Below are 23,561 nucleotides of genomic sequence, written 5' to 3'. Positions count from 1 at the left end.
GCCTCCTTTTGCGGACCTCGGTCTCGCCCGCCTCCCCGGCCCTGCTGCTGTCTACCCTGGGTTAGAGAGCTTTCTCACATATTCTACTTTTCATCCGTCCTCTTTCCTTTTTACTTTAAGTTTTGTCATTCTGGATGGGGCATACCAGAGCTTGGAGATACCACGGGTCAGGATCGGAGTGGCCGTTTTTGCTTTCTCTCTCTCTTCTCTCTCATTTTCCCTCCCCCGCGCCCCTTGCTACTATATCCTGTGGCCTTGCTCCCGCCTCACACACTCAAACTCGGGCGCCGGGGGATGGTCGTGGTGTATGTGTGTGCAAGGGGGTTCGTGTTCAGGGCGGGGGGATGTTTCTTCTTGTGCGACTCGCAATCACCAGCCTCCTCGCATGCATGGCCCGGGACGCCACGGAACGGGCATCTTGCTTTGAATTTTGCTGCCGCTTTCATATTTTATGATGTATCGAGTCACGTCTTGAAGCATAGAGCCGCATCCCAAATTTCAATGAGTCACGCCCATTATCGCCGCACAGCTATAAGTCGCTGAAAACGTGTCGCCCTCTATCTGGCTTGCCTTGTCCGGAGGAGCCTGGTCAAAGTGATGAAAAGACTCAAAGTAGCTTCTGTGCCTCCTCGAGCAGCGTCACATTGGATTCGGGCGGTGGTCTTCGAACCGCAGCCGGGCAAACCTGTCCTGCAGAGTAGCCGCCAGCGCGCCCTTGTCGTCGACGTACTCCGCCAGGTCCATGGCCTTGAGCGCCCACTTGTGGCAACTGGCCTTCTCGCCGCGTGCGTAGTGGTCGACGGCGTGGTTGAACGTCGAGGCCACGAGCCACTCCAGCTCCAGCGCGGGGAAAGGCGCGCGCATCTAACATTAGCGTGAGCAAGCACGTCGTTGAGACAGAGCATGAAGCCCGGCACGAGGCCGTGCAAGCACACACGCGCGCGAACATACCTGGGCGCCCTCGCGGGCGAGCTGCAGCGCCTGGTCCAGCAACTGCAAAGCAAGGCCGTCGTCGGTCGGCAAGACGGCCTGGAAGATGCAGCGCATGTACTTGGCCAGCCTGGCGCTGTCAAAGTTCTCGAGCTCGAAGATTTCGTTGACGATGAGCCGCATGGTCGCGTATAGGACTAGGCGTGTACAACGCGCGTGTGAGTATCACGCGCCAAGCCACCTCGTGTGACGGACGGACGGGCTCTCCGCCAGGATACAATACATACCTCTGCCCGGGGCGTGGCTCCGCAGCAGGCAATCCCCCATGGCCTTGTACGCTACTTCGTCTCTGCACGCCTCGGCCTTCCTGACGATGGTGTTTAGGTCGTCCCATGCCTTCAGTGCCACGGCACTCTCAAAGTCAAATACGGACAGCGTGGCCATCTTGGCCAGCAAGTCCGCTACGATATCCTCACCTTGAGGGCCGATATCCCTTTGAGACAAGGCATCGAACGCGGCAACGTGGTGTCTCGTCTCGAGATATCGCTGGAGCTGCTCGTCGACTCTGTCTTCCGCCCGCGCAAGCGCAACCGAAGCCGCGGCGATGACAAAATGGCAGCGCATGCCCATCAGCGTCAGCTCCGCAATATCCCCCAAGGGAATATCTTCCGGATAGCAGCCGATATACGTCACACAGGCGGCAAAGATGCGGACTATGCACTGCGGCTCCCACTTGTCGCACTCGGTCGCACCAATGTTGTACGAGTTCTTCCGAAACCAGTGGAGCTCAGGGATCGTGAAGATCTTCTTTCCTTGGTCGTCTTTCGGGTGCTGTCTCGCATACTCAGCAGCTAATGATGTGAGTAGACTGGTAAATCGTGCCACAGGCTGGCGTACCTTTTTCAAAGACATCACAAAGGTCTCCCGCAAAGTCGTCCTCGCGGCCCTCATCATCGGTAGCGGCGCTGTCCTCCTGGATCATCCGTATAAGTCGAATAGTGCAACGCAAGATGGAGGGAAAGCTGCTCGACAATTTCGTGCCGCAGGCCCAGCTTTGCGCGACTGATTTGAGCGCTGCCAAGGTGCAGATTTTGTCTCCAACTTGTTGTGCCTCCCGGACGCAGGCATACAATATGTCTCGGGTTCTGTCCTTGTCTGAGTTTCGACTAAGGCGTTCAATGCACTCGCATCCCAGCTCATGATCCCAGCTGAGAAGCGCAACCTTGAACATGAGGTACCTCGTTAGCGGCTCATCCCTCTGTCCGTCCTTCATACCTTGAAACGCTGCTCTAGCTCTCTCTGGGTCGTTCAACCGAATGGCATACTGGATCCGTCTCCGACTGAACTTGGCCTTGTTGGACTCGTCACAGCTGTTGAAGACTGGATGCAGGGCGACTGCACCCCACGCGTCCGCCGCCGTAAATCTCTCCTTGGAAACAGACGACTCCATTTTCTTCCATAGAATCTGCTCTGAATGTTAGCTGGATAAAGTCGCGGGCTCCGTCATCTTACAGACTGCGCCGCGCCAGCTGGTGCGGAGCCGACGGGGCCCGAAAGGGCATCGTGTACCTGGTCCAAGAAATTGCCGAGTGCATCAAGAGACTCTGTGGAAGTTGGTGCCATCGTTGCCATCAGTATTCGCCTCACGACAACTTTGCTGATCCATTCTGTGTTCCCGCTCTTCACGATATGCTGCTCCGCCAGTTCATCCAATAGTCTCACGGCCAACCGCGAGTTCTTCTCACGAAGCTGCCTGATGTGATGAAGTAAATATTCCAAGGTCTCATCCGCAAAGTCAAAGCACTGAATCATCCGACGCAGTGCGCTAGCGTAGGCCTCAGCGTCGAAGACCTCACCCGGAGTGTGCTGAAGGATTTCCAGCCGCCAGCGAAGAACCACGGGCTTGTCCCCAATCTCGGACTCGACGTAGGCGACGAGATCGCTGGCCTCTTGAAGAGAGTCGGCTGACCCAATCCCCAGCAGGCTCTGAACTCTGCCGTGGAAGGCGGCGAGGCGCAGCTCCAAGCCATGCATTGACAGCTTCTCTAGGTCCTGGGTATGGACAATGGCATGCGTTCGCTTGAACCACTTCAGTGCCAAGTCGAAATTCCTTCTCTCGCACAAGTCGTTAGCAATGCGATAAATCGTATCGGACATGGTTTCGGCGGATGAGACGTCGAGGCTTTGCAAAAGAGATTCCGTTTTGGAGTACATGTGCTCGGCGACATCGAGGCAGTCCTCTTTCCACGACTGACCAGTGGTTAATAGCAGCTACCCGTTTTTGGGGGGATGAAATGCGCACCAATGCCATCCGCATGCTGAGGTATTCCGCCTCGAGTTTCGTTGCGAGGGCCTCGGTGCCACAGGCGTCACCCGCCTTGGTATCTGCCTTCGTCTGGCCCACGTACTCGGCTGCCTTTTGCAACGCCAGGCGCGCCGAGTCCAAATCCTCGTCTCCAATGCATATTCTTCCCAGGGTCAAAGCCAGCTTCAGCAGGTACGCCGCCTCCGAGCCGGCGCCATGCTGCTTCATTCCCCTGCCGGCCGCTCGGCGCCCTGTCTCCAAGACGAGAAAGCTGAACAACCTCGCCCGCACTAGTAACTTGATCTGCGGGCTTGTAGGCGGTGATGCGCTCGGTATGTCACGCCTGGTCCGGATGCAGAGGTTCCACAGGTCTCTGCCCTGGTGCTCCAGGTCCTTGGCGATGCGTCTCGGGACCGCGGGGCTGCCCTGTCGGGAGAGGCCCTCGATGATCTGGATGTAGCGGCTCAGATCTGCGATGAGCGCTTCGACGGCGGCGGCATCGCGCGTCTCTGGAAGCTTCGACTGGAGACTTCTGGCAAAATCTGTCGCCCCAGGGAGCAGGTGAGTATGGGTCCCTGAAGGGGCAGGACTCTGTCAGCGTACCGATGACTGAACGAATCTTGCGCTCGCGACCAGCAGCAACAGGGTCAACGGGCGTCATGTTGAGTGTCTCGCCAGCCTAGCAGGGTTTCCTCGAAGCAGGTCGTGGCATTCGGGTGGGTGGCCGAGCAGCGAGGAAGGCGAAGCAAGCAAAGCGGTGCCACGCGCGTCGTCGTCCGCACCTGCCTCGACTTCACCTTGTGGGCTCAGCGGCGTGCCTTCCCTCCCAGGCCATGAAAATACGCACCATTTGACAGAGACACAGATACGAGCACAAAGACTAAAGAAAACAGTGGCTCAATCACACATGTGCATGGGCGTTCATATACGACGGATACAGAATAGATTCGACCGACCCCGACTCCCCCAGACCATACATACGCCTTCATGCCCATTCCAAGTCACCAGACATGCCTTTTTCCGTCGCCAAATGCAAAAGATCGGGAAACCTAGTTCGGGGGTGGGTCGTGAGGCAAGAAGTTTCCCACAATCAGCGCCGGCCTGCGTTTCGTTCTTGTCAGCGGGGGTGCTCTCTCCGTGTCTTATCGCCAAGACTCATCAAGAGAGGACCGGCCACTCACAGTTTATGTTCGTCTCGGCGAATCGTAAAAGAGAAGCAGCACTTCACAATCGGATGGTCCGACGTGTCGCTAGGGTTCTTGAGGGAGCAGGCTGTCAAAAGCGTCTCGTGGGCCGGGTCGAACGCAATCGTCCCAAACTCCTCCCAGTAACGGACCATGGACTCTTCGGTCAGAATCTCGTGCAGAGCGATTTTGCCCTAGTCGCCAATCAGCACAAGCCGAGAGCGCAAGGCCACGACACCCGGGGATACTCACGTCTCGTAGCTGGTCCACTGGAACGTTGATGAGCTCCGCCATCTCCTTGTTACCCCTGAATATCTCCCCCGTCCTCCGCCAGCAGCATGCCGGCACCGCCATGCTGGCGAAGACGCGGTCGTAATCCATCAGCTGCTTCTCAAACCACATTTCAACGTATATAAGCTGCATGTCCGTGAGGCCCTGCGCCTTCTCCCGGAACTTGGGCCTGAATTGATTAATCGTCCTCAGAATCTTCTGCTTGGACGACGGTGCGATATGGCCGTCGAGGTACTTTCCGAGGCGAGCGTAGCCGTTGATGTAATTGAACGGCCTCAGCAGCCCGGCATCGTACTTGGCCCTAAGCACACGGGCCATTCGCTCCTCGGCATTGTCGTTGCCAGACGGATCAGCAGCTTGAAGGTAGTACTCGCGCGTCTTGTCCGTCGCTGTTCTGGCTCCACTCTTCCCGTCAACGTTCGGCGGCGGCGGCATAGAGCCAGCATTGGACCCGGCACTGCCGGCCGGAGCGCCGGTTCTGTTGCCGTACCCGGGCAACATGTCCGCCTGGTTTGCTGTTCTGGTGAAGGCACTGTTTTGCGGCGTCTCGTCTGCTGCCAAAGCTCCGCTGTCATCCAAAAGCCCGCTATGGAGGAAGTCGTTCAACAGGTTGAATTCGTGCGTGACGTGAGGCCCGATCATGTAGTTGGGGTTGTAGCTGTTCATCTCATTGAAGTTTTGAGCCGTCAACCACGCGTCCGAGAAGCCAGCAACTGGACAAAAGTCAGCTCGTACGCTTGTGATATCTGACCGAACTTGGCCAACGGGGTAGGGGAGGAGCCGGGTAAAGCGGATTAGCAGACAGACACGCCAGCAAACGGCGGTCTGACGCTCAACATGGAGCGCACGTACATTGATTCGCGTTACCGGTCGCGCTGCTGTTCAGCCCGTTTCCTTGCATACCCGTCCCGCCGCCTTGTTGCACAAGTGACAACGGGTCTGCCTGGCCGATCACACCACCGCCGCTGAACCCGCTCGAGGAACGCTGCCTCGTGCCGTCAAACGCGGGAGGCGGACCCATGGTGCTAGAGACGGAGGCCCGGGCAACGTCTGAAGGCGTCTGAGCGTCCGAATCGTCGACGGACGCGGCGCTGGTCACAGGCTTGCCGTTCTTGAGCTTCTTGGTGTCGCCTTCACGGGGCTCGTCATGGCAGAGATGGCCAATGTTCCGTTTAATGCATCGCGTGCATGGTCTCTCCTATCCACGGCGTTAGGTTGTGTACAGTGCAAAGAATGGCGGACGGCTGGTGGGACACGGCCGCCCCGGCCGGTGCATGCTGCCACGCGCACGAGGTCGGCCGGTCCTCCCCAGCGATGGTTTCATATGTACGTACAAGATCGCAAGTCATATGCTGTAGAGCGATGAAGAGAAGCAGCCTGATTAGCCATGTGCACACCAACGAGATGGCGCTCGGGGATTTGGGGCGGTCCTCTATGGATCCATGATCCTCGTTTGCGCCTGCAATGCGCCATCGTGCTGGAGACGTCGGACAAGACTTACAGATCGTCTGCAATAAACGCAAGCTATTCCGGCAAGCAGCCGTGAGTGTCAGCCCACCATTCCAGTAAGATTCGCCGCGCCGGTGAGTGCCTGGAGGCGAGGAGAGCAGGTTGCCGATGGCATTCTGCGGGCTCCCGCGGGCCTGGGGACAGATGCTGTGGCCACGGGCCCCCTCGCACCCCAAGCACATCACGGCAGCGACTTTGAGGGGGATGTGCAAGCTCTGCATACCATGATTGACCTTGCGCCTCTTCTTGGGGCTCTTGCCGGAGTGCGCTTGGCCGGTTGCGCCCTCGGCGCTTGTCCTCGTGGCGTCCTTGTCGTCGTGGACGTGGTTGCCCTCCATCGCAGCCGTCTTGTCCAGCCTTACACGGTCGGCGACGACCTTGCCTCCGGCGCCGGCGCCGTCCTTGTCCATGGCAGCAGCGTCACGCAGCGCAACGCGGCGCGGCGGATGATTCCGGGGCTCACTCGCTCACTCGCTCACGTCCAGCGCCGTGCTCCCATTGGGCCTGGCCCGTCCAGTGCCAGTTCGGTATCTCGGCGATGTTACGCAGAGGGGGGGGGAAGCGGCGCTCGGTGTCGCGCGGGTAGTTGGTCGTCTGCCGGGCCCGCGGCGTTTTCGTCGTCCGTCCGTCCACTCTGCCGGCGACCTCGCGCCAAGCCTGCCTCGCTTCGGTGTTTCGTTCCTAGGGGGCGCTTCGATGCGTGGCTACGGGCAATGGCGCATGGCGAAGGTCTGCGTCTTCCGGGCCAATGCGTGCGTGCGCGCGCGCGCGTGTGTGTGTGCGTGCTCTAGGTCTAGCGAGGGGGGCGCTCCTCGGCGGCGTCGTTGTCGTCAATTCCGGTTGCCGGACTGTGGGGATCGCTGCCGGCGCACAGCTCGTGCGTGCGCTTGCGACGGGGCCGGGTGGTTGCAGAAGTCGTCGGACAGCGTGAAGGCGCCGCCCGCAGCGAGTTGGGAGGGGCGAGAGCGCAAACAAACGTCCGGCGGCCTGTCGGTGCAAGAGGAGACAGAGGCTGACTCGGCGTGAGTGTGAGGCTGGGACGGGGAGGAGCTGGCTCTTGGAGTTTTACGTTTGGATTTGGCTTGGACGCGCGAGTACGTACTTGGCTGCGTGCTAGGCGTATTCGGCGGCTACTTGGGCTTGGTACGTTATAGCGTGCTGAGGCAAGACCATGTACAGTACCTGCCTTGCCTTCCAGGTTAGTCGGCCGGGGCGGCCACCTCAGGCCTGGGTCGCGCCTGCAATGCGCTGTACCGCTCCGCAATACATAGGCTTAACCCACTTATAAATGCGCCGCACGGCGGGATCGCTCCTGCCCCCTCCCCAACTCACACAAATAAGGCTTCGTCCTGCTTTGGCTGTAGCTCACGCGCGCAGTTGCGGGGGAGGGGGTCGACTCGGAAGGCACGACCCGGGACATGGCACCAAGTACGGAGTACATGCAGTACAGACTACGCCTCCGGGAAACAGGAGGTGCAAAGTACGAAAGGGCCCCCCATCACGACGAGTACTCGCACGTCGTACTTCGTACTTTGTGCCGAGTACCCAACCCGGCGTCCTGGCCTGGCACTGGCGCAGGCACAAGGCTTCGCTTCTTCCTTGCTGCTTGCTTGCTTGCCAGCCAGCCAGCCAGTCGCCCACCGGTGGAGCGCGCGGGCGCCCGCCGGCTGCGGGGCTAGACAGACGACGGCGCGCGAACGAATGGACAGAAGGCGAAGAAACCGGGGAGCCAGAGCGGGCGCCCGGGGAGAATTTGGAAGAGACCGGGAAGGCAGGCAGGCAGGCAGGCAACAGGGCGAGCACCTGCGCTCGTGCCTGCTGCAGCAGACCGGCACAGCCAGCAATTGCGAGAGGTCGTCCATCCGGCGCATCGTCCATCGGCCCAGCGGCGCGACACTGACTGAGCAACTTTGGACGCAAGCCGAGGATCCGCATGCAGCCAACAAGAACCCCCCAATTGTCAATCCTCCCCCCTGTCACCGAGAGCGAGGTTGCCATCCATCCCCTCCAGGTATCCCCCCCAGTCCGCTGCAATTCCCCTCCGCTCCCGCCCCCGGTCCCTAGAAAGTTGCCCGGAGCGGGTAGTTACCCTACACCTCCACATGCTTTTTTCTCTCCTCCTCCTCTTCTCCCATGTGAAAGAGAAACGCAGGCGCATGGATGGAAAGCAAGCGCAAGAGCCCATGTCTAGGCATGCGATGCGACGTCATAAGTGCTGCGTTGCCCTGAAGTGCCTTTCCCCCCGTGTCAGACACGCGCGCGCCCGCCGTCGCCAAGCGCACGCACGCGCGCAGTGGCCGAGAGACATGCATCCATGCACCTGCGCCGCCGCCGCCGCCGCCCCTGGGGATCCGCCAAGCCATGCGGGTGCTCACGGACGGGGGCTCGGGAAATCACGGCTTGCCTGCCCTGTCACGACCAGTGACCCAACGGCCTCTCAACGACTTCAATACATACATACGGACTGTTGGAGCGTGGCTCCGAACATCACACTTGCCCGATGCAGCAACCACGCCGCACATCGAGAGACCGTTCTTGCAGCTAAAGCGTCGCAAATTCACGCCCACGGGGAATTGTCACGGGCAAGCCGGGCTTGTTCTACTTGACCTGCAGCATGATATTCCATCCGGCAAGCTAACCGCCGCATTAAGCCTCAAGAGGCAGCACGTCCTCACATGCAAAGCAACCCATGAGTAAAGAGAAACCCGGGGATATATACACTATGTACTTCGTACGTCAAGTCAACGCTCATCTACTCATGCTACTGTCGCCTAGATGGCCACAAAGAAGCTCTTCTCGCCTTCCTGCGGCGCCACCCGCGCCCGCCTCATGATATCATCCTCACACGACAGCCTGATCCTCTCCGGCGTGGCGGGACTCTCCAGCCGCAGCAGGCCGGGCCCCTTGTCGTCGCCCACCTCCGCCTTGACGCCGTTCTTCTCTCTCGCGGCCTTGAGCGCGTCGCGGATCGCAAAGAACACGGCGCTGCCCAGGAACAGCGGCGGCTCGCCCACGCCACGGCTGCGCTGGATCGTCCGCAGCTCCTTCCACTCCACGTCCTTCAGCAGCGTCACGTTGAACTCCTGCGGAATGTCCCGGAATCCGGGAATCTTGTATGCGCCCGGCCCACGCGTGAACAGGTTGCCCGCCATGGGTCCGTTTCGGAGCCAGAGCGACTCCTCCATCGTGAACAGACCCATGCCCTGCACGAAGGCGCCTTGGATCTGCCCGTAGTCGATGGACGGGTTGATTGACTGCCCCACGTCCATCTTGACGTCTGCCCGAAGGCACGTCCACGTGCCTGTCAGGGTATCAATCTCGACCTCGGCGGCCGCCACGCCCTGCGTGAAGTAAAAGAACATCTTGCCCTCGTTCTTGCCCCACGTGTACCCGATCTCGGGCGTCTTGTAGAAGCCTTGTGCAGACAGGTTGACTCGGTCAAAGTAGGCTGCGTGCGCGAGGTCCTTCATCGTCGCGTTGGGTCCGAGCTTCTCCCGGTACGGAGCCAGGCGCTCGTTGAGCTGCTGGCAGGCGTTGTAGATGGCATATCCGTTCAGGTCGGAGGATGCCGAAGCAGCCGTCGCGGACGCGTTGGCCACAGTGTTGGTCGCCGTCTCGGAGATGAAGACGTTGTCCAGGGGCGTTTTGAGCGCCTGGGCAGCAATCATGGTCATCTTTGTGTGCAAGCCCTGGCCCATCTCGGTACCACCGTGGGCCACCAGGACCGACCCGTCGTGGTAGATATGCACCAGGCCACCAGCTTGGTTGAGGAACAGCGCCGTGAAAGAAATACCAAACTTGGTCGGGATCAGGGCCAATCCCCTCTTGCGCCACTTGTACTCCTCGTTGAACTTGGTAATCATGGTTCTCCGGGCGTCGTACATGGACTCGTCCAGCACCTGTTGGTACATGAGGGGCACGTGCCAGTCCTCAATCATCTGGTTGAAGTGCGTGATGCCATGCGGCTCGTAGAAGTTGATCTCTCGCAACCTCTCGACGGGGATGGCAAGACGGTCGGCAATCTCTTCCATGTACGTCTCAGCGATGAACATGCCCTGCGGGCCACCGAAGCCTCGGAAAGCCGTGTTGGACATGGTGTTCGTCCGGCAGCATCGGCCGCGGACAAAGATATTGGGAATGTGGTAGCAGCCGTCGGAATGCGTCATGGCACGTTCCACGACACTGGCGCTCAGGTCGAACGTCCAGCCGGCGTTGTTGAAGATGTCGCAGTCGAGCGCCTGGATCTTGCCGTCCTTGTTAACACCGACCTTGTAGCGCGCCATGAAAGGGTGACGCTGGCCCATCGTCACCATGTCCTCCTCTCGCGTCAGCATGCAGCGGACAGGCTTGCCCGTCTTCTTGGCTGCCAGCGCGACCACGGAGCTGAGGATGCACGAGCGCGTCTCCTTGCCGCCGAAGCCACCGCCGAGTCGCTTGACACGCACGACGACCTTGTTCGCCGCGACCTCACACACTCGAGACGCAAATACCTGCCTGCTGATTGTTAGCTTCCGTCTGGACATAGGGCAAACGTCGGCACTCACGTCTCATTGGCGTTCTGTGTGCTGGCAAAGATCTCCATCTCGCCATCTTCCGTCTTGGGCACGACCAGACAAGCATTGGTCTCGAGATAAAAGTGCTCTTGGCCGCCCATTCTGACCGTGCCGGTGAAGACGTGGTCGCAGTTCTTGAAGGCAGCCTCGGTATCTCCCTTCTTGATTTCGCGGTACAGGGGATGGAAACTTTCCTGCTCCACGGCTTCTTCGATGGTCAAGACCGCGGGCAGTTCCTCGTATTCGATCTTCACTGCCCTGGCCGCCTCCTGCGCCTTCAGTGCTGACGTCGCCAACACCATGGCGATGGCCTGGCCCGCAGTGTGAACCTCACCCTCGGCGAAGAACACTTCGTCAAAGTGGGGAGCACCGAACTTGTTGGCTTCGGCAGAAGGCATGTCATTCCTGTCGATGTAGTCGACCACCCCAGGCATGTCAAGGGCCTTGGAGTAGTCGATCGACAAGATCTTGGCGTGTGGCTTGGTCGACAAGACCCAGCAGCCGTGCAGTTCGTTCTTCAGGGCAGGGATGTCGTCGGTGTATTGCGCCTCACCAGTCGTCTGCTTCAGCGCGGCAAGGTGGGGGTTCGCCTTGCCAGTGACTTCGAGCTCGTAGGCTTGGGTCGACTGCTCGTCAACCATGCCCGTCGATAGTGTTCGCTCGACCTCATCAATGGCCTCCTTGTCAACATGCTCGCTCTGGCCACCCAGGTTGGTAAGCACGTCGTGGTAGAACCGATAGAAGAAGCCAAACGCCAAGGCCTTGCGGTAGGAGGCCATGCCACCGGGGACGCTGAACTTCATATCGAAGTCCTTGCCCAAGGCATTCATTGTTCCCTCCAGGGTCTCTAATTCTGCGAATCGCCTGCCGATGAGGTACTCTGTTGCTGTCTTCGCCGCTACAGTGGTAGCAGCCATGCCACCATAGATTAGGTTGCACTCGGAGACAACACCCTCATCGTCCAGCTTGACGCGCAGCGCACCTGTAACGATGGCGATGTCGTCATCCTTCCGCTTCGCCTGCTTGTAGGATCGGTAAAACTCTCCCTTGGCGGCGGTCACAGGGATCCGGATGGACGCAATAATGGCGTCTTGCGCGAGCGCCGTCTTTCGGTAGCCTGTGAAGAAGGAGTTCATCGGAATCTCCGTTTCCTTGTCTGCTGACTTGGCAACCAGAACCGCGTTGGCACCCCACAGAGCCGGGTTCAAGTCAGAAATGGGCGATGCTGTAACCAAGTTTCCGGCCGGTGTGCCGACGTTTCGAATTTGCCGTCCCGCAAAGTACTTGAGCTGCTTGAGGATGCCCTCAAAGACCTGGCCGCGCGTGTGGCCATAGTGCTTGATAGCCTTTTCGCAGATGCCCTCGAGGTCGGTCAAGATGACGTTGCCACCAACCTCAACGACATCGTCTCTGAACTCGTACTGCCGGAGTTCAGGGATGTCGCCGACAAAGACAGACACCGGATACTGCAGCGCCTTGAACTTGATTTCGATCTGAGTTTCCGTGCTGCCGCCGATGATCTTGGCCTGCGGGTACACGCTCTTGATCTGGAGGAGCTGGTCCAGGGTGACGGGGCGGTACCACTTCTTGCGCTTGTTGCCAAAGGCAAGGGGTCGCATCTCGTGCTTCTTCAGCGCGGGCGGGAAAATGAGCTCTGTGTCAGGGTTGTACTCGATGAAGCCGGGAGGGGTGAAGCGTTTGATAGGCTGGTCGTCGAGACCCTTCTTCTGCATGCAGCAGCCACCGGCCGGGGGTCCGTTGCCGTTTGACATGCAGCAACCTCCGCCGTTGGCGCCGTCGACGCCGTTCGACTCGGCTTTTCCATTGGTGCCGTTCGCCTCCGTCGACCCGTTCGTCCCGTTGGACACGGCGGCGGTGCCGTTCTCCTTGCAGCAACCACCTCCGTTGGCGCCGTTGCTGCCATCCTTGCAGCATCCCCCGCCGTTGCTCTGCACGCGCTGCGACTTGTCCACGCTGAAAGTCTGCGCGGCGTCCAAGATGGGCCGGTACCCGGTACAGCGGCACAGGTTGCCGTCAAAGGCTTCCTCGATCTCGTCCTGCGAGGGCTCAGAGTTGTTGCGCAGCAGCGCGTACAGGCTCATGACGATGCCGGGGGTGCAGAAGCCGCACTGGCTGCCGTTTCCTTTGGCCACGCGCTCCTGCGTGGGGTGCGGCCGCTTAGTGTTGCCGATGCCCTCGATGGTGATGACGTGCTTGCCGTCGAGGCTGGCCAGCGGCGCGAGGCACGCGTTCACGCTGGCATGGTAGATCTGCTTGGTGGTGGGGTTGTACTGGCTCACGACGATGGTGCACGCGCCGCAGCCGCCCTCACCGCAACCGCTGCCCAAGGGTATTAGAAAGTGCCCGACGAGCGCGAAGAGGGAAATACGTACAGCTTTGTCCCCGTCAGGCCGATGCCGCGGAGGTATTCCAGGACCGTGATCTCAGGATCGATCTCGTCCAGCACGACCTTGGTTCCGTTCAGGTAGAACCTGAGGGTGTCGTCGAACTTTGCCGTCAGGGTCGCCAGCGGCTCCGGCTGGGCCTCCCGCTCGGGAGACACGGCGCTTGGAGCCATGATGTGTCGACCGCGGATGATTTCTTTGCGGGATGGCTGTCTCGTCTCCTCAAGGCCTACGCCCGAGTCTGCATCAAGAGTACAGAGAGACACGCGGCCACCGCCAAAGTTGAGGAACGAAGCAAAGGGGGCAGCGAGCAGAGAAAGCAATGGGCAGCAGGTGTTCAAGGCAAAGAAGCGAAATCGAAGAAGCAGCGGGACGGGGCCGAGGCTTTGTACTCGGGTCGTCGATGGTGGTTTGCGGTTTGTTATCTCTGCCAAGGGGCCCTGGATGGGTCTCGAGAAGGACGACGGCGGCGTCCTAGCCGGGTGGCGACGATGCGGCTAGATGTGGGCGGAGCTGGCCAAGCTGGGGATGGTTTCCCCAAATCAAGGGCGTTTGGCGCTGGTGCCCCCAATCTTCTCCAACCGCAGACCGTCGATATGTAACCACGGCAGGTCGACACGGTGCGCATCCCGCGCCAGATACGGCAGAGCCCACCTGCCTCCTCCACCAGCTTCGCCAGATCTGCAGCTGGTCGTCCGGCCGTGGCACAGTGCGGCATCCCCACTGCAATTATGCTTGCGGGGCGCAGGCACTGGAGGGGCTCAGCCTAGAGGGGTTTCCAAGCTGTTGGGCCATGTGCTACCCCGCTGGAACTCGCTCCAATAGCGCTGCGGCGGGGTGTCAGATGCCCCTCCAGGGGCTGCCTCTCCATCGGCCGGCTCCGACTCCCGCCCTGCCTCTGCCACGCCTCTGCCACGGACAGTCCCCACCATCGGCAGCTTCCACCACCACCGGCATCTTGACCCATCCACAACCCCGATGCACCGTGCCCAGATCCGATTCATTTTCTCGTCGTCTCCGTATAATTCTAGAAGACGACCGCTTCCCACGGTCTCCGCGTGTCTCATGCTCTCAGCCTAGACCAGTCTAGTCAATATCCCTTGCCGAAAATCACACAGGCGTGCCCCCTCCCCCACGGGGACGGATGGATGCCTCCGCTATGGGCTGACCCCTGGAAGTCTGGGGTACATACGAGGTGAATCTTGGTCATCTTGAAAGGGGCCAAAATCTATCCGAGTCTAGGTAGCTCCTGACTTTCTCGCGACAATAAAACCACTCACCAAGCACATGGGACGAAAAGGAGACGGAACGCCGCTCACCCCTTCTCACTCCATGTACTTCTTCAAACCCCTCAGCCGGCGCTTGGCCTCCTCCAGCACATCGTCATCCTTGCAGACCGCGAATCGGATGTAGTCCTCTGCCATGTGTGCGTTCTTGGCCGTGTAAAACTCCGTCGGCGGGATCGCCGCCACGCCCACCTCTTGGATCAGGAACCATGCGAGCTTGAAGTCGCGCGGCCGGCTCGCCACGTGTGGCGGGAAGGGGTAGTCCTCGGGGACCTTGACCTTCTTCATGTTGACCAGGACAAAGTAGCCGCCCTCGGGTTCCGAGTAGGGCATGCCAAGCTCGTCCCAGACCTCGTTGAAGCGATCCATCTTTGCCTTCATGTCCTTGATGGTCTCATCCCAGAAGCCCTTTGAGTCGGCCTGCTCGAAGCCCACGGCGCATGCTTCTTGCAGGGGGGATACGGACGAGTAGCAGATGCGAGTATGCGCCGCGGAGACGTACTTGATCAGATCCGCCGGGCCCATCAACCATCCTGGCGGTGTGAGTCAGTCTTGGCACGGCTCTGGGATTTGCCTTGGTAGCTCGCAACATACCGACGCGCCATCCCGTGGCGTAAAAGTTCTTTCCCGCGGAGCCGACCGTGATGGTCAGTCGCTCGATTTCGGGAGACAGCCGTGAGATTCTCGTGAAGGGTACATAGTACAGCCGATCGTAGACCTCGTCCGATAAAATGATGATTTCATTCTTGACACAGAGGTCACCGATCCGTTGCAGCTCATCCTTGGAATAGACCTTGCCAACGGGGTTGTCTTCACATTTGGGTTAGGCGCTGCGCGAAAATACTGCGTGGTCGCCACACGGGCGAGGGCAAGTGACACTTACGAGGAGTGTTGAGGACAATCATCTTCGTTCGGGGGGTGATGGCCCGCTCCAACTCGTCAAAGTCGATAGTCCAGTCGGCTGCCGACGACGTGGTGGTGGCGCCCGTGGCGGGCGGATGCATGGGTACGTAGACAATCTTGCCGCCAGGCATTTCAATGTTGCTGATGTACCTGCCCCGGAGTTAGCTACGTGCGTCTAATTCACAGGGGTGTCGTACTGGTCGAAGAACGGCTCAAAGATGATAACTTCGTCGCCGGGCTCGATAAAGGCCATGAAGGCACTAAGCATGCCTGTAGTCTGCCTGTCAGGAACGACTCCCCTAGCACATGACAATCTTAGAAGGGATCTGGAGGCATACCCTCGTTAGCTCCGGTGGTGATGGTCACTTCAGTCTCTGGATCAATCTTGCGGCCCCAGAACGGCGAGTAGGCGTCGGCAATGGCCTTCTTGAGGCGCGGGCGGCCCTTGGTGGGCGAGTACTGGTTGCACTCGACACGGTCCAGAGCGTCCTTGGCGGCATCGAGGATGAAGGGCGGCGGGTTGTAGCCAAAGAAGCCCTGGCCCATGTTCACAATGGGCTGGTTGGGCGACGCCGCGGCCGCCTCGTTGATGATGGACCTGTCGTTCTGTGAGCCACCGGAACTTGTCCCGACTCCTCAGCAAGTCGGTGATGCGCACGCGGGCACCTACCACACATCCTGCTTCTGGCCGGACACCCGCGCCGCGGGCTTGAGCTTGCCGCTGCCGCTCATGGTCTCGCTGTAGAATCTAGCCCCAAAGACTGGCCGTAGTGCGCTGGCGTGCAGCAGTCTCGACGGCGCGGCACTTCGCAGATGAGTCGACAGTAGCTGCTGCGCGGCCGAACGAGACATTGATCACGGGCCAAAAAGAGAAGGGCCAGCTTTGTGACGCGGCAAGGCAATGGATGATAATAAGCGGCTGCGGCCTTTGGAATCCCGTCGTTACCCACCAGTCAGCGCTCAAACCGTCTCCATCGGCTACTGCGTTCGGGGTAACTTGCGACATCGCTCGCGATCTCGGAGCGGGAGTTGGTGGGCGAAAGTGATGACTAAGCCGGCGCGACGGTACCAATTAACTGGGCCGCCGGGATGGCGTCAACTGTCCCCTGTACGGGCCCCAGTTTCTGGAGCTTGGACAACCGTTGCTATCCGCATCTGGCCAACACTGTGCTGACCTGTGCGACTTGAGTCTCACCTGTAGATTGTTACACAGTTGCGAACGGCATTCACGGAGTCACCAAATCGTCTCCGATCGGAGCATACGACATGGAGGTTTGGGTACGCAGAGCAAACCCCCTGGCATATAGGGCATCGCTTCGACGCGTGCCGCCTTCGACGCTTCGGAGTGTCCCCCGCAGGAACTTGCAGCATAAGGCGGCACAAGGGATCTGAGACACAGAGGGCGCTCATTATGCTTGAATCAACAGAAATGAGTGCTCTGATAAAGACCTGAAAAGACTTCATTTCACCACGCTCGCTTCTAAAATTATCCGGTAGTTGCCACGCAGCGCCCAGCTCTCGCGCCGTGTTCGACCGGCGATGAATACAATCCTCCATTGCTGCAAGCCTTCCATGGTCGTGTCCAAAGGAAATGCCACTTGCTCTTCGTGGGCTCGCTACCGAGTCAAAGCCAAAACGAGGTCAAACTTTACTGGCCAAGAATTTCGAGTAGTCAATGCACTTATCATACACCGCTGCGTATACCTACAGATACCGGGCCACAAGAACGCGCTGTGGCCAGCCAGGTATGGTACCTATCCATCATACAAGCAGACGTCGCTTTCAATCCATGACAAGTTTCGCTGCTGCCCGGTGTCTGTTCCGGAGCAGTTGACCCCAAAGCAAAACGAATAATCTCTAACGGGGAATCTTGAAAGCAAGGTCCTTCGCCACCGAAACCCCAACGCCAGCCTCAAGCAATCCATGTCGAAGCCACACGCGCCACCCTGTGCCAGTGTGTGAAAGCACAACGCCGCGTCTATGCTATCCGATCCGTTCCTCCTCCATCAGGCCCTTGGGCCCCGTCCCGTTGCGATGCTTTCTTCAAGTTCTCCATCATTCTCTCAACGAAGTCCATGGATCCACGACCCGGCACGTCAGCAAACTCTTGATGCTTTCTTTCGTCCACGCGAGCAGCTTGTTCATCCTGCGCCGCCGGGGATGAAGCAGTCGGGTTTTGGGGCGGAGCACATGGGCAGTATACCCCGGTACTTGGCACTGAAGCCCCATCAACCCTGGGAGTCAAGCTAGGTGACGCTGCTGCAGCCGGCGACATGCCTGGCATTCTTGGGACAGGCACCGGCGTTGTGGACATCCTCAATGGTGTGGACGCCTTGGCACCTGGAATGGGCGTCGGCGAGGCTGATGCTTGGGTGCCCGGCGATTCTTGTGGGATTATCTTGTTGGATTCGTTTGTTGGAGTCGCCGGTGCACCTGCCGGCTGAGCCGGCGTTGGTGTTCCAGGCGCCGAGCCCATAGCAGCGAGAATGTGAGGTGGCAGAGGAACTGGAGACTGCTTGGCCGGAATCTGTATAGCTCATTAGTACTTCATAGACTGTAGCACAGGACCTATGGCAGCGGGCATTCCGACCTTATACGTCTTAGGAGTTGGAGCCGGCTTCGGCTTTGGCACTTGTGTTGGCTGATGCGTCATGGGCTGATGATTCTGCACGCTGCCATTATAAGGGCCAGCACTTGGTTGTTGCTGCACATTTGGCTGTAGCGAATTGAACCCATTCTGGCCATTCGAGTGTCCGTTCGGGTTGGGGGTCTGTGGCGAGGGTAGCGGCCGCGACGGTTCAAGGGGACGCGCGAAGTGTTGGGTGTGATGCGATCTGGGTACCGCCAGTGGCGATCCATTCAAGCCCGGCGACATGGAGCTGAAAGTCGGCCTTCGCAGCAGGTCGTTCTGGTGTGACATCAGGTGCGCTCGCAAGTCGCCCTCGTACCCGTTCGTGAATCCGCCCCACGGTGAGTACGGGGTCCGGTACTTAACAGCGTCCCTGACAAATAGATTAGCGCACTGCAGTGCTCCAGCCTGGAACAGTACAACATACCTGTTGTGGTTGACCTGGAAGAACGGGTATTTTTGATACACTGACGAATGAACCTGCCAATTGGGCCGGCTTTGCTGGACAGGTGAAGGCTTCTGATAGGAAGCAGGAGAATGCGGCTGCCATGTTTGTGCTGGCGTCACCGCCGGTTGCGGTGCATTCGGCACTCCCGCGTATTGATGCTTTTGAGGAGCAGCCGAGCCAGTCTGTGAGGCGCTGCTGCCCATAGGCTCAAACCTCTGGACAGAATACATGCCACTGTTCTGGTAGGCCCGCCCAGCTGCGTAGTGATTCTGGTTAAAGTAGGTTGATGGAGAGGGTGATTGCATCGTTTGCCCCAGGGCGAATCTTTGAGCCGTGTGCGTCGCAGGGCCTTGCTGCTGCGGGGCGATCGGGCCCTTCGGTTTGTATACGTAAGGTTTGTCGAATCGTACGGCGACAGCTTGAGCGCTCGCAGGGTTTGGCACGTATGGGAAGCTCCCCGTTACGCCATATTGCTGGCCCTTAGCCACGGGTTTGACAGCAGCTGCTGGCTTCGGGGGCTTGGGAGGCTTTGCGGGCTCAGGCAAAGTATCCAGGTAGTTACCCTTGGCATTGTATCGCGGCTTGGTCGGGTCTTCGGTGTACTGCGCCTTCGCGTCGGTTGACGTCTTCCCCAGGTAGTACCAAATTTGATCCGGCTTCGAAAAGTCCAATTTGGCCTGGCTCGCGTTCGTAACGGGTTCCACCAGGAATTCGGCCCAGGTATAGCCCTCGACGAATGGGTCGTCTTTCCTGGGCTTGTCCTCCTGCAATCTCTTGGTGTTGAGCTTGTCCTTGGCCTTGCGTGACGCTGGTAGGGGTATCGCCTTTGCGGATGCCTTCGGAAGCCGATAGTCTGCCGGATCAGGGAGTAGAAGCCATTTCCACTGAACCTCAATGGTATCACTATATTTGTCAGTAACACTTCCCCAAGTGAAGAGAGTGGCCGTCTGTACCTGGTAGGAAGGACGTTGATGAGGACCGTCTCATCTTCTTCGCGATTCTCCACCACGATGCCGGCAAAGATCTCACCCTTGAGATACTGGAACTGCCGAATCTCGCCTTTCTGCAGTGATGTTGCCGCAGCACGAACACGGCCGTCGGCTTCCAAGACATCGGCATTGTGCTTCTTATCGCGCCGAGTTCGGTGGAACCTGCAGCTAAAGTCGAAGGCTTGCTCCTTGAACTCCGTACCGTCCTCGCCAAAGACAGGCACATCCTGCTCCTCCACGAAGCAGCCCGCGGCGGCGGCGCATGTGGCGTGGTACGCTCGGGCACACTTGTTGTGTGAGCACTGGAAGCATGCGCCTCGTTTCGACCGGCAAAGGAGGCACTTGAGATCGAGTCGGTCTTTGTGGATACCATTGACGTTGCACACCACTTCGCTGTCGTCGACGCTGTCGATATACGTTTCGGGCATGTAGAGGGCGCAGAGTCGATGGGCTTTTCTGCCGTCCTCAGTGGGCAGCAATTCCAGCCCGGAGATGTCGTGAGGACACAGGCAACAAGGCGGCTCGGCCCTCGTTTTCAGACGGAGCTTCACCTTCTTCACCTTGATCTTGTCCTTGCCTCCCGGCCCTCGCTTCCTCTTACGGCTGCCGTCCTTAAACTTCACTCCGTGGCTAGCGGGTGGAGTAGGGAGGCCTGACATGTCCTCGTCGTCCTCATCTTCGTCTTCGGTTTCCTCGTACTCGGTCTCCTCGCCGCGTAGCTTGCGCTCAATTTCATACACGTTGATCCACACGCTGTCTTGGGCTTGCGCACACTCGCACTTCTTGGCGATCTTGCCCATTGGCAGCCAAGAGTCGAGCGCGAAGTTGACCGCCTCGGCACAATTGTACCCAAGATTGTAGCCGGAGTGGTACCCGTACGGATACGTGACGACGAATTCGCCAGGGTAGGACACCACCTTGTTGACCTTGATGCCGTAGTGTGAGAGCAGGTGGTGTGGAGATATGAGGAAGCCTTTGTGTCGAAGGAACTGATCGCAAGCTTTGGCGTCCGCGGGCCACACGTTCTTCATCGCTGCTTCGAACCGGCGAGCATCGGCTTGCGAGATGCTGTACCACTGCTTCGGGGCGCCGAAATGTAGGTAGTTGATGCTGTACAAGTCCACGTCCTCAAGATGCCAGGCAAAAGTCGCCTTCCACATGCCCAGGTACAGATACGCCGTGTTGACTCCAGGGACCTTGGTGCCTAGCACATCTAGCAGATTGGGGAGCTTGTTGAGGTTCCAGATGTCGGTCCTGTCGTCGAACAGTGTTCCCATCATGTCGGCACCGTAGAGGGGAGCAGCGTACGTCAGCGTCTTCCAGTACGCCCTCTCGAGTTCCTCACACCGCTCGGGCGTGTAATCGGAAATGTCCATGCGATAGTCGAAATCTTTGAAAGCGGCCTCGTCAATCATTGCCGAGCCTTCGCGGCGGCTGTACTTGCGACGCGCAGAGACAGACTGGGTCTTCGCTTTGGCCTGCCTAGAGCCGCCCATTCGGCCTGCCGGGCGTTTCGTGTCATCGTTGTCACCGACGTCCTCTGCGGGGTCCTTTTCGATAGAGTCAACGGGCACCTCCTCGCCGGTCTGCGGCTCAGCCTTTGGTGAGACTGGTGTCATGGGCCGTTCGTCCTCCTCATCTGCCGGCGTCGCTTTGCCCTTGCCTCGGGCCGGCCTCCCCTTTCCACGCTTCTTAGGAGTAGACGGGTCGCTCGCCGACTTGGGGGCGGCAGGGCGTCGCGCAGGCTTCGGCTTGTCGGCATTGGCTCGGCGCTCGCCGCGTCTCGCGGGCGGCTGGTGCTCACTCTGCTCGCAAAGCTGTCGCCACTGAGGTACGTTGTACGAGCGTCCGTGCAAGATGTTGACTTGCCGGTAGGTCCCGTTGGAACCCATGATGTCCTGTTTGATGGGCTCGCGCACCCGAACGTGCTTGACGAGGTCGTCGAGAGGAGGCTGGGCATCTTTCCATTCTTGTGGTGGGATGACTTTGATGATGCCGGACTTCATTCCGTAGCTATCAACCTTTTCCATCTAGAGATCGAGGTGTTAGCAGGACCTAATGCAGGCATCAAGACCATCTAGAGCGACGTACAAAACGCTGAAAGTCCTTGAATTGGTCCATGGTCGGGAGGAAGACGGGCACGGCCCCAGACCAGTGGTCCGGCAACACCTCGCCGATGTCCTCTTCCACGGCCTGCTCCTGCTCTTGCGCGTCTTGCGCATCTTGGGGTTGTGGCTCCGGGCGGTACTGCAGTTCGGGCGGGACGACAGGGGGGTCGTCCAGGATGGGTTCATCGTCGAGGTCGCTCAGCTCCGAGTCGCTCGCATCCGACTTGTTGGCATCGTTGCTGTCAGGCGGCGAGTGCAGAAATGCGGGCGGAGGCTGCTTGGCGCACTCGATCTGATCCTTGGACAGGCCGCCATCGTCGTGCGCGGCGACGTCCGAGGTGGAGGCGGAGGCGGTGGCAGGTCCGCTGCCACGTTCGGCGTCGACGGCGCTGGCAATGTCAATGTCAGTCGACATGGCGGGTCGATCAATCTGAAGTCGCTACATGCGACCGGTCCATGGGGCGGAGATTCTGGCCGCAGGTGCGTGAACAGTATGGGTGTGCCGCGGCCTCGAATTGCACGGAGTGAAGCGACGAACGGAGGGCGCAGGGTTGCGGTCGCTGCTTTGCTTTGCCCGGCCAGGCGAAGAAGGTGAGGTTGGTGGTGGTTCGATGCTGGGCGCAGCGGGTGGCAGGTGGCACAGGCAGTGAACAGGAGGACAAGGGAGGGAGAGCAGCTACGGGGGTCTGGCGGCGAAGGCGCTGCGGCAGCTGGGCGAGCGTCCGGCCGAGGTGGGTGTGGAGCGAGACTGTTAGAAGGAGGTGGTGACGCTGGGTCACGCGCTGTGAGACGAGGGCGGTGGGCAGCCGATTTGGCGGTGGTCGGAGCGCCCCAGCAGCCAGAGGTACCTGGGGGGTACCAGAGGGGCTATCGCCTCGCTTGAGGTCCCTTGGCCACCCAGCGGCCAGGCCTGAAGTTGGCGCGACCTAGGCCTAATCGAGCACCTGGTGGGAGATCGCGATGGGGGTCAGCATTGCTGGCGGCATGCTGCACAATTGACGGCCTGGGCGACTGATTGCGAACTCGTGCACGTCGACAAGTGGTTTGGGGCTTTCTACACGAATGCATATGTGGTGTGCCGTTGCTTTTGCAGACGGCTTCTTGAGCCAAGGCCGCGTGGCTCACCAGACGCGGCAGGCGACGAACTGGTGTGGGGGTCCTTCCATCCTCCCTGAGAGCCGCCTCCCTGCCACTGAACGGCGCCCCAGAAGCAGTTCGGCCGCCCACTGCAGGACACCATCCGTCGGCTGGACGGGATGTCTCTGGCTCTGTTGACTCGTCGTGACCTGGCCACCGACTGGCAGGCTTGCCGCTCAAACCAAGCTGCGAACATTGCAACGGCATGCTCCGCGAGGTAGGCATCATGGATGTCAGCCATTCGATTCGCAGCACCGCGGGCGCTGGCGCGCGTTGTCCAGCGAACTGATTGATCGGTACGTACCCAGCCGTTTGTGTCCCCCCGGATCGCCAGAGGCTGTGCCTTGCAGCTGCCACCGTCTGATGAGATTGATAAGATGTGCCCACGCCACTGGCACGGGGGCTTCGTCGCGGCTCCGCTGCATCTGCGCCAATGCTGGATCATCGACCCACCCGAATCTGCTGCTTGAATACCTCGCAACCGACTGGCCACCTCAGAGACACTCCCGGCAGACAGCCGAGCATCAGCGGCTGTCGTGGCACCGGCCGCCGACGCGGAACGTCAGTCATACTTGGTATATGTCATCTATGGCGTTCCACGACGATGCATCCTGACACGGCATTTGCTTGGCGAGACAAGCATGACGATGGCACGAACTGGCGCTGCCCTCTTTCTGCTATGCGCATCGCCGGGATGAGAATGCAAAACTGATGGTTTAGAGCAAGCAAGGTACTCTGCCATCAGGCGAGCCGGACTGCCTGACACTGCATACTCGAGGCTCGCCATTGCTTCTGCGAGCGGAGACTCTGTTGCGAGTCCTAGCACCCTTACGATTCGCAACACACTCGCCCGTCTCTCGCAGCGCCAAAAGAGGCTGCAGTTC

General features: G+C 59.5%; 5 protein-coding genes across 5 annotated transcripts; all 5 read right to left on the bottom strand.

The window, feature by feature from the left end:
* Nucleotides 1–639: 639 nt before the first annotated feature.
* On the bottom strand, nt 640–3,896 carry PLICBS_008131 (uncharacterized protein; the record flags this gene model as incomplete). The annotated part of the gene is made up of 7 exons (XM_018324382.2): nt 640–864; nt 952–1,127; nt 1,218–1,781; nt 1,828–2,395; nt 2,443–3,180; nt 3,233–3,777; nt 3,839–3,896. The coding sequence occupies 7 exons, from the start codon at nt 3,894–3,896 to the stop codon at nt 640–642; spliced, it is 2,874 nt and encodes a 957-aa protein (XP_018177561.2).
* Nucleotides 3,897–4,284: 388 nt separating this feature from the next.
* Nucleotides 4,285–6,629, bottom strand: PLICBS_008130 (uncharacterized protein; the record flags this gene model as incomplete). Its single annotated transcript, XM_018324383.2, has 5 exons — nt 4,285–4,336; nt 4,417–4,613; nt 4,672–5,423; nt 5,563–5,841; nt 6,443–6,629. The coding sequence occupies 5 exons, from the start codon at nt 6,627–6,629 to the stop codon at nt 4,285–4,287; spliced, it is 1,467 nt and encodes a 488-aa protein (XP_018177562.1).
* Nucleotides 6,630–8,990: 2,361 nt separating this feature from the next.
* Nucleotides 8,991–13,350, bottom strand: PLICBS_008129 (uncharacterized protein; the record flags this gene model as incomplete). The annotated part of the gene is made up of 3 exons (XM_018324384.2): nt 8,991–10,713; nt 10,764–13,112; nt 13,166–13,350. The coding sequence occupies 3 exons, from the start codon at nt 13,348–13,350 to the stop codon at nt 8,991–8,993; spliced, it is 4,257 nt and encodes a 1,418-aa protein (XP_018177563.2).
* Nucleotides 13,351–14,502: 1,152 nt separating this feature from the next.
* PLICBS_008128 (uncharacterized protein) lies at nt 14,503–16,098 on the bottom strand (the record flags this gene model as incomplete). The annotated part of the gene is made up of 6 exons (XM_065601327.1): nt 14,503–14,996; nt 15,058–15,273; nt 15,347–15,516; nt 15,564–15,636; nt 15,705–15,964; nt 16,037–16,098. 6 exons carry the CDS (start codon nt 16,096–16,098, stop codon nt 14,503–14,505), a joined length of 1,275 nt encoding a protein of 424 aa, XP_065457399.1.
* A 1,807-nt stretch (nt 16,099–17,905) lies between these two features.
* PLICBS_008127 (uncharacterized protein) lies at nt 17,906–21,955 on the bottom strand (the record flags this gene model as incomplete). Its single annotated transcript, XM_018324386.2, has 4 exons — nt 17,906–18,368; nt 18,423–19,346; nt 19,397–21,462; nt 21,524–21,955. 4 exons carry the CDS (start codon nt 21,953–21,955, stop codon nt 17,906–17,908), a joined length of 3,885 nt encoding a protein of 1,294 aa, XP_018177565.2.
* Nucleotides 21,956–23,561: the final 1,606 nt, after the last annotated feature.

Source organism: Purpureocillium lilacinum (assembly GCF_023168085.1).
Source record: "Purpureocillium lilacinum CBS 284.36 DNA, scaffold_6, whole genome shotgun sequence".
Lineage (NCBI taxonomy): Eukaryota > Fungi > Ascomycota > Sordariomycetes > Hypocreales > Ophiocordycipitaceae > Purpureocillium > Purpureocillium lilacinum.
This window is presented reverse-complemented; position numbering and strand designations above follow the sequence as displayed.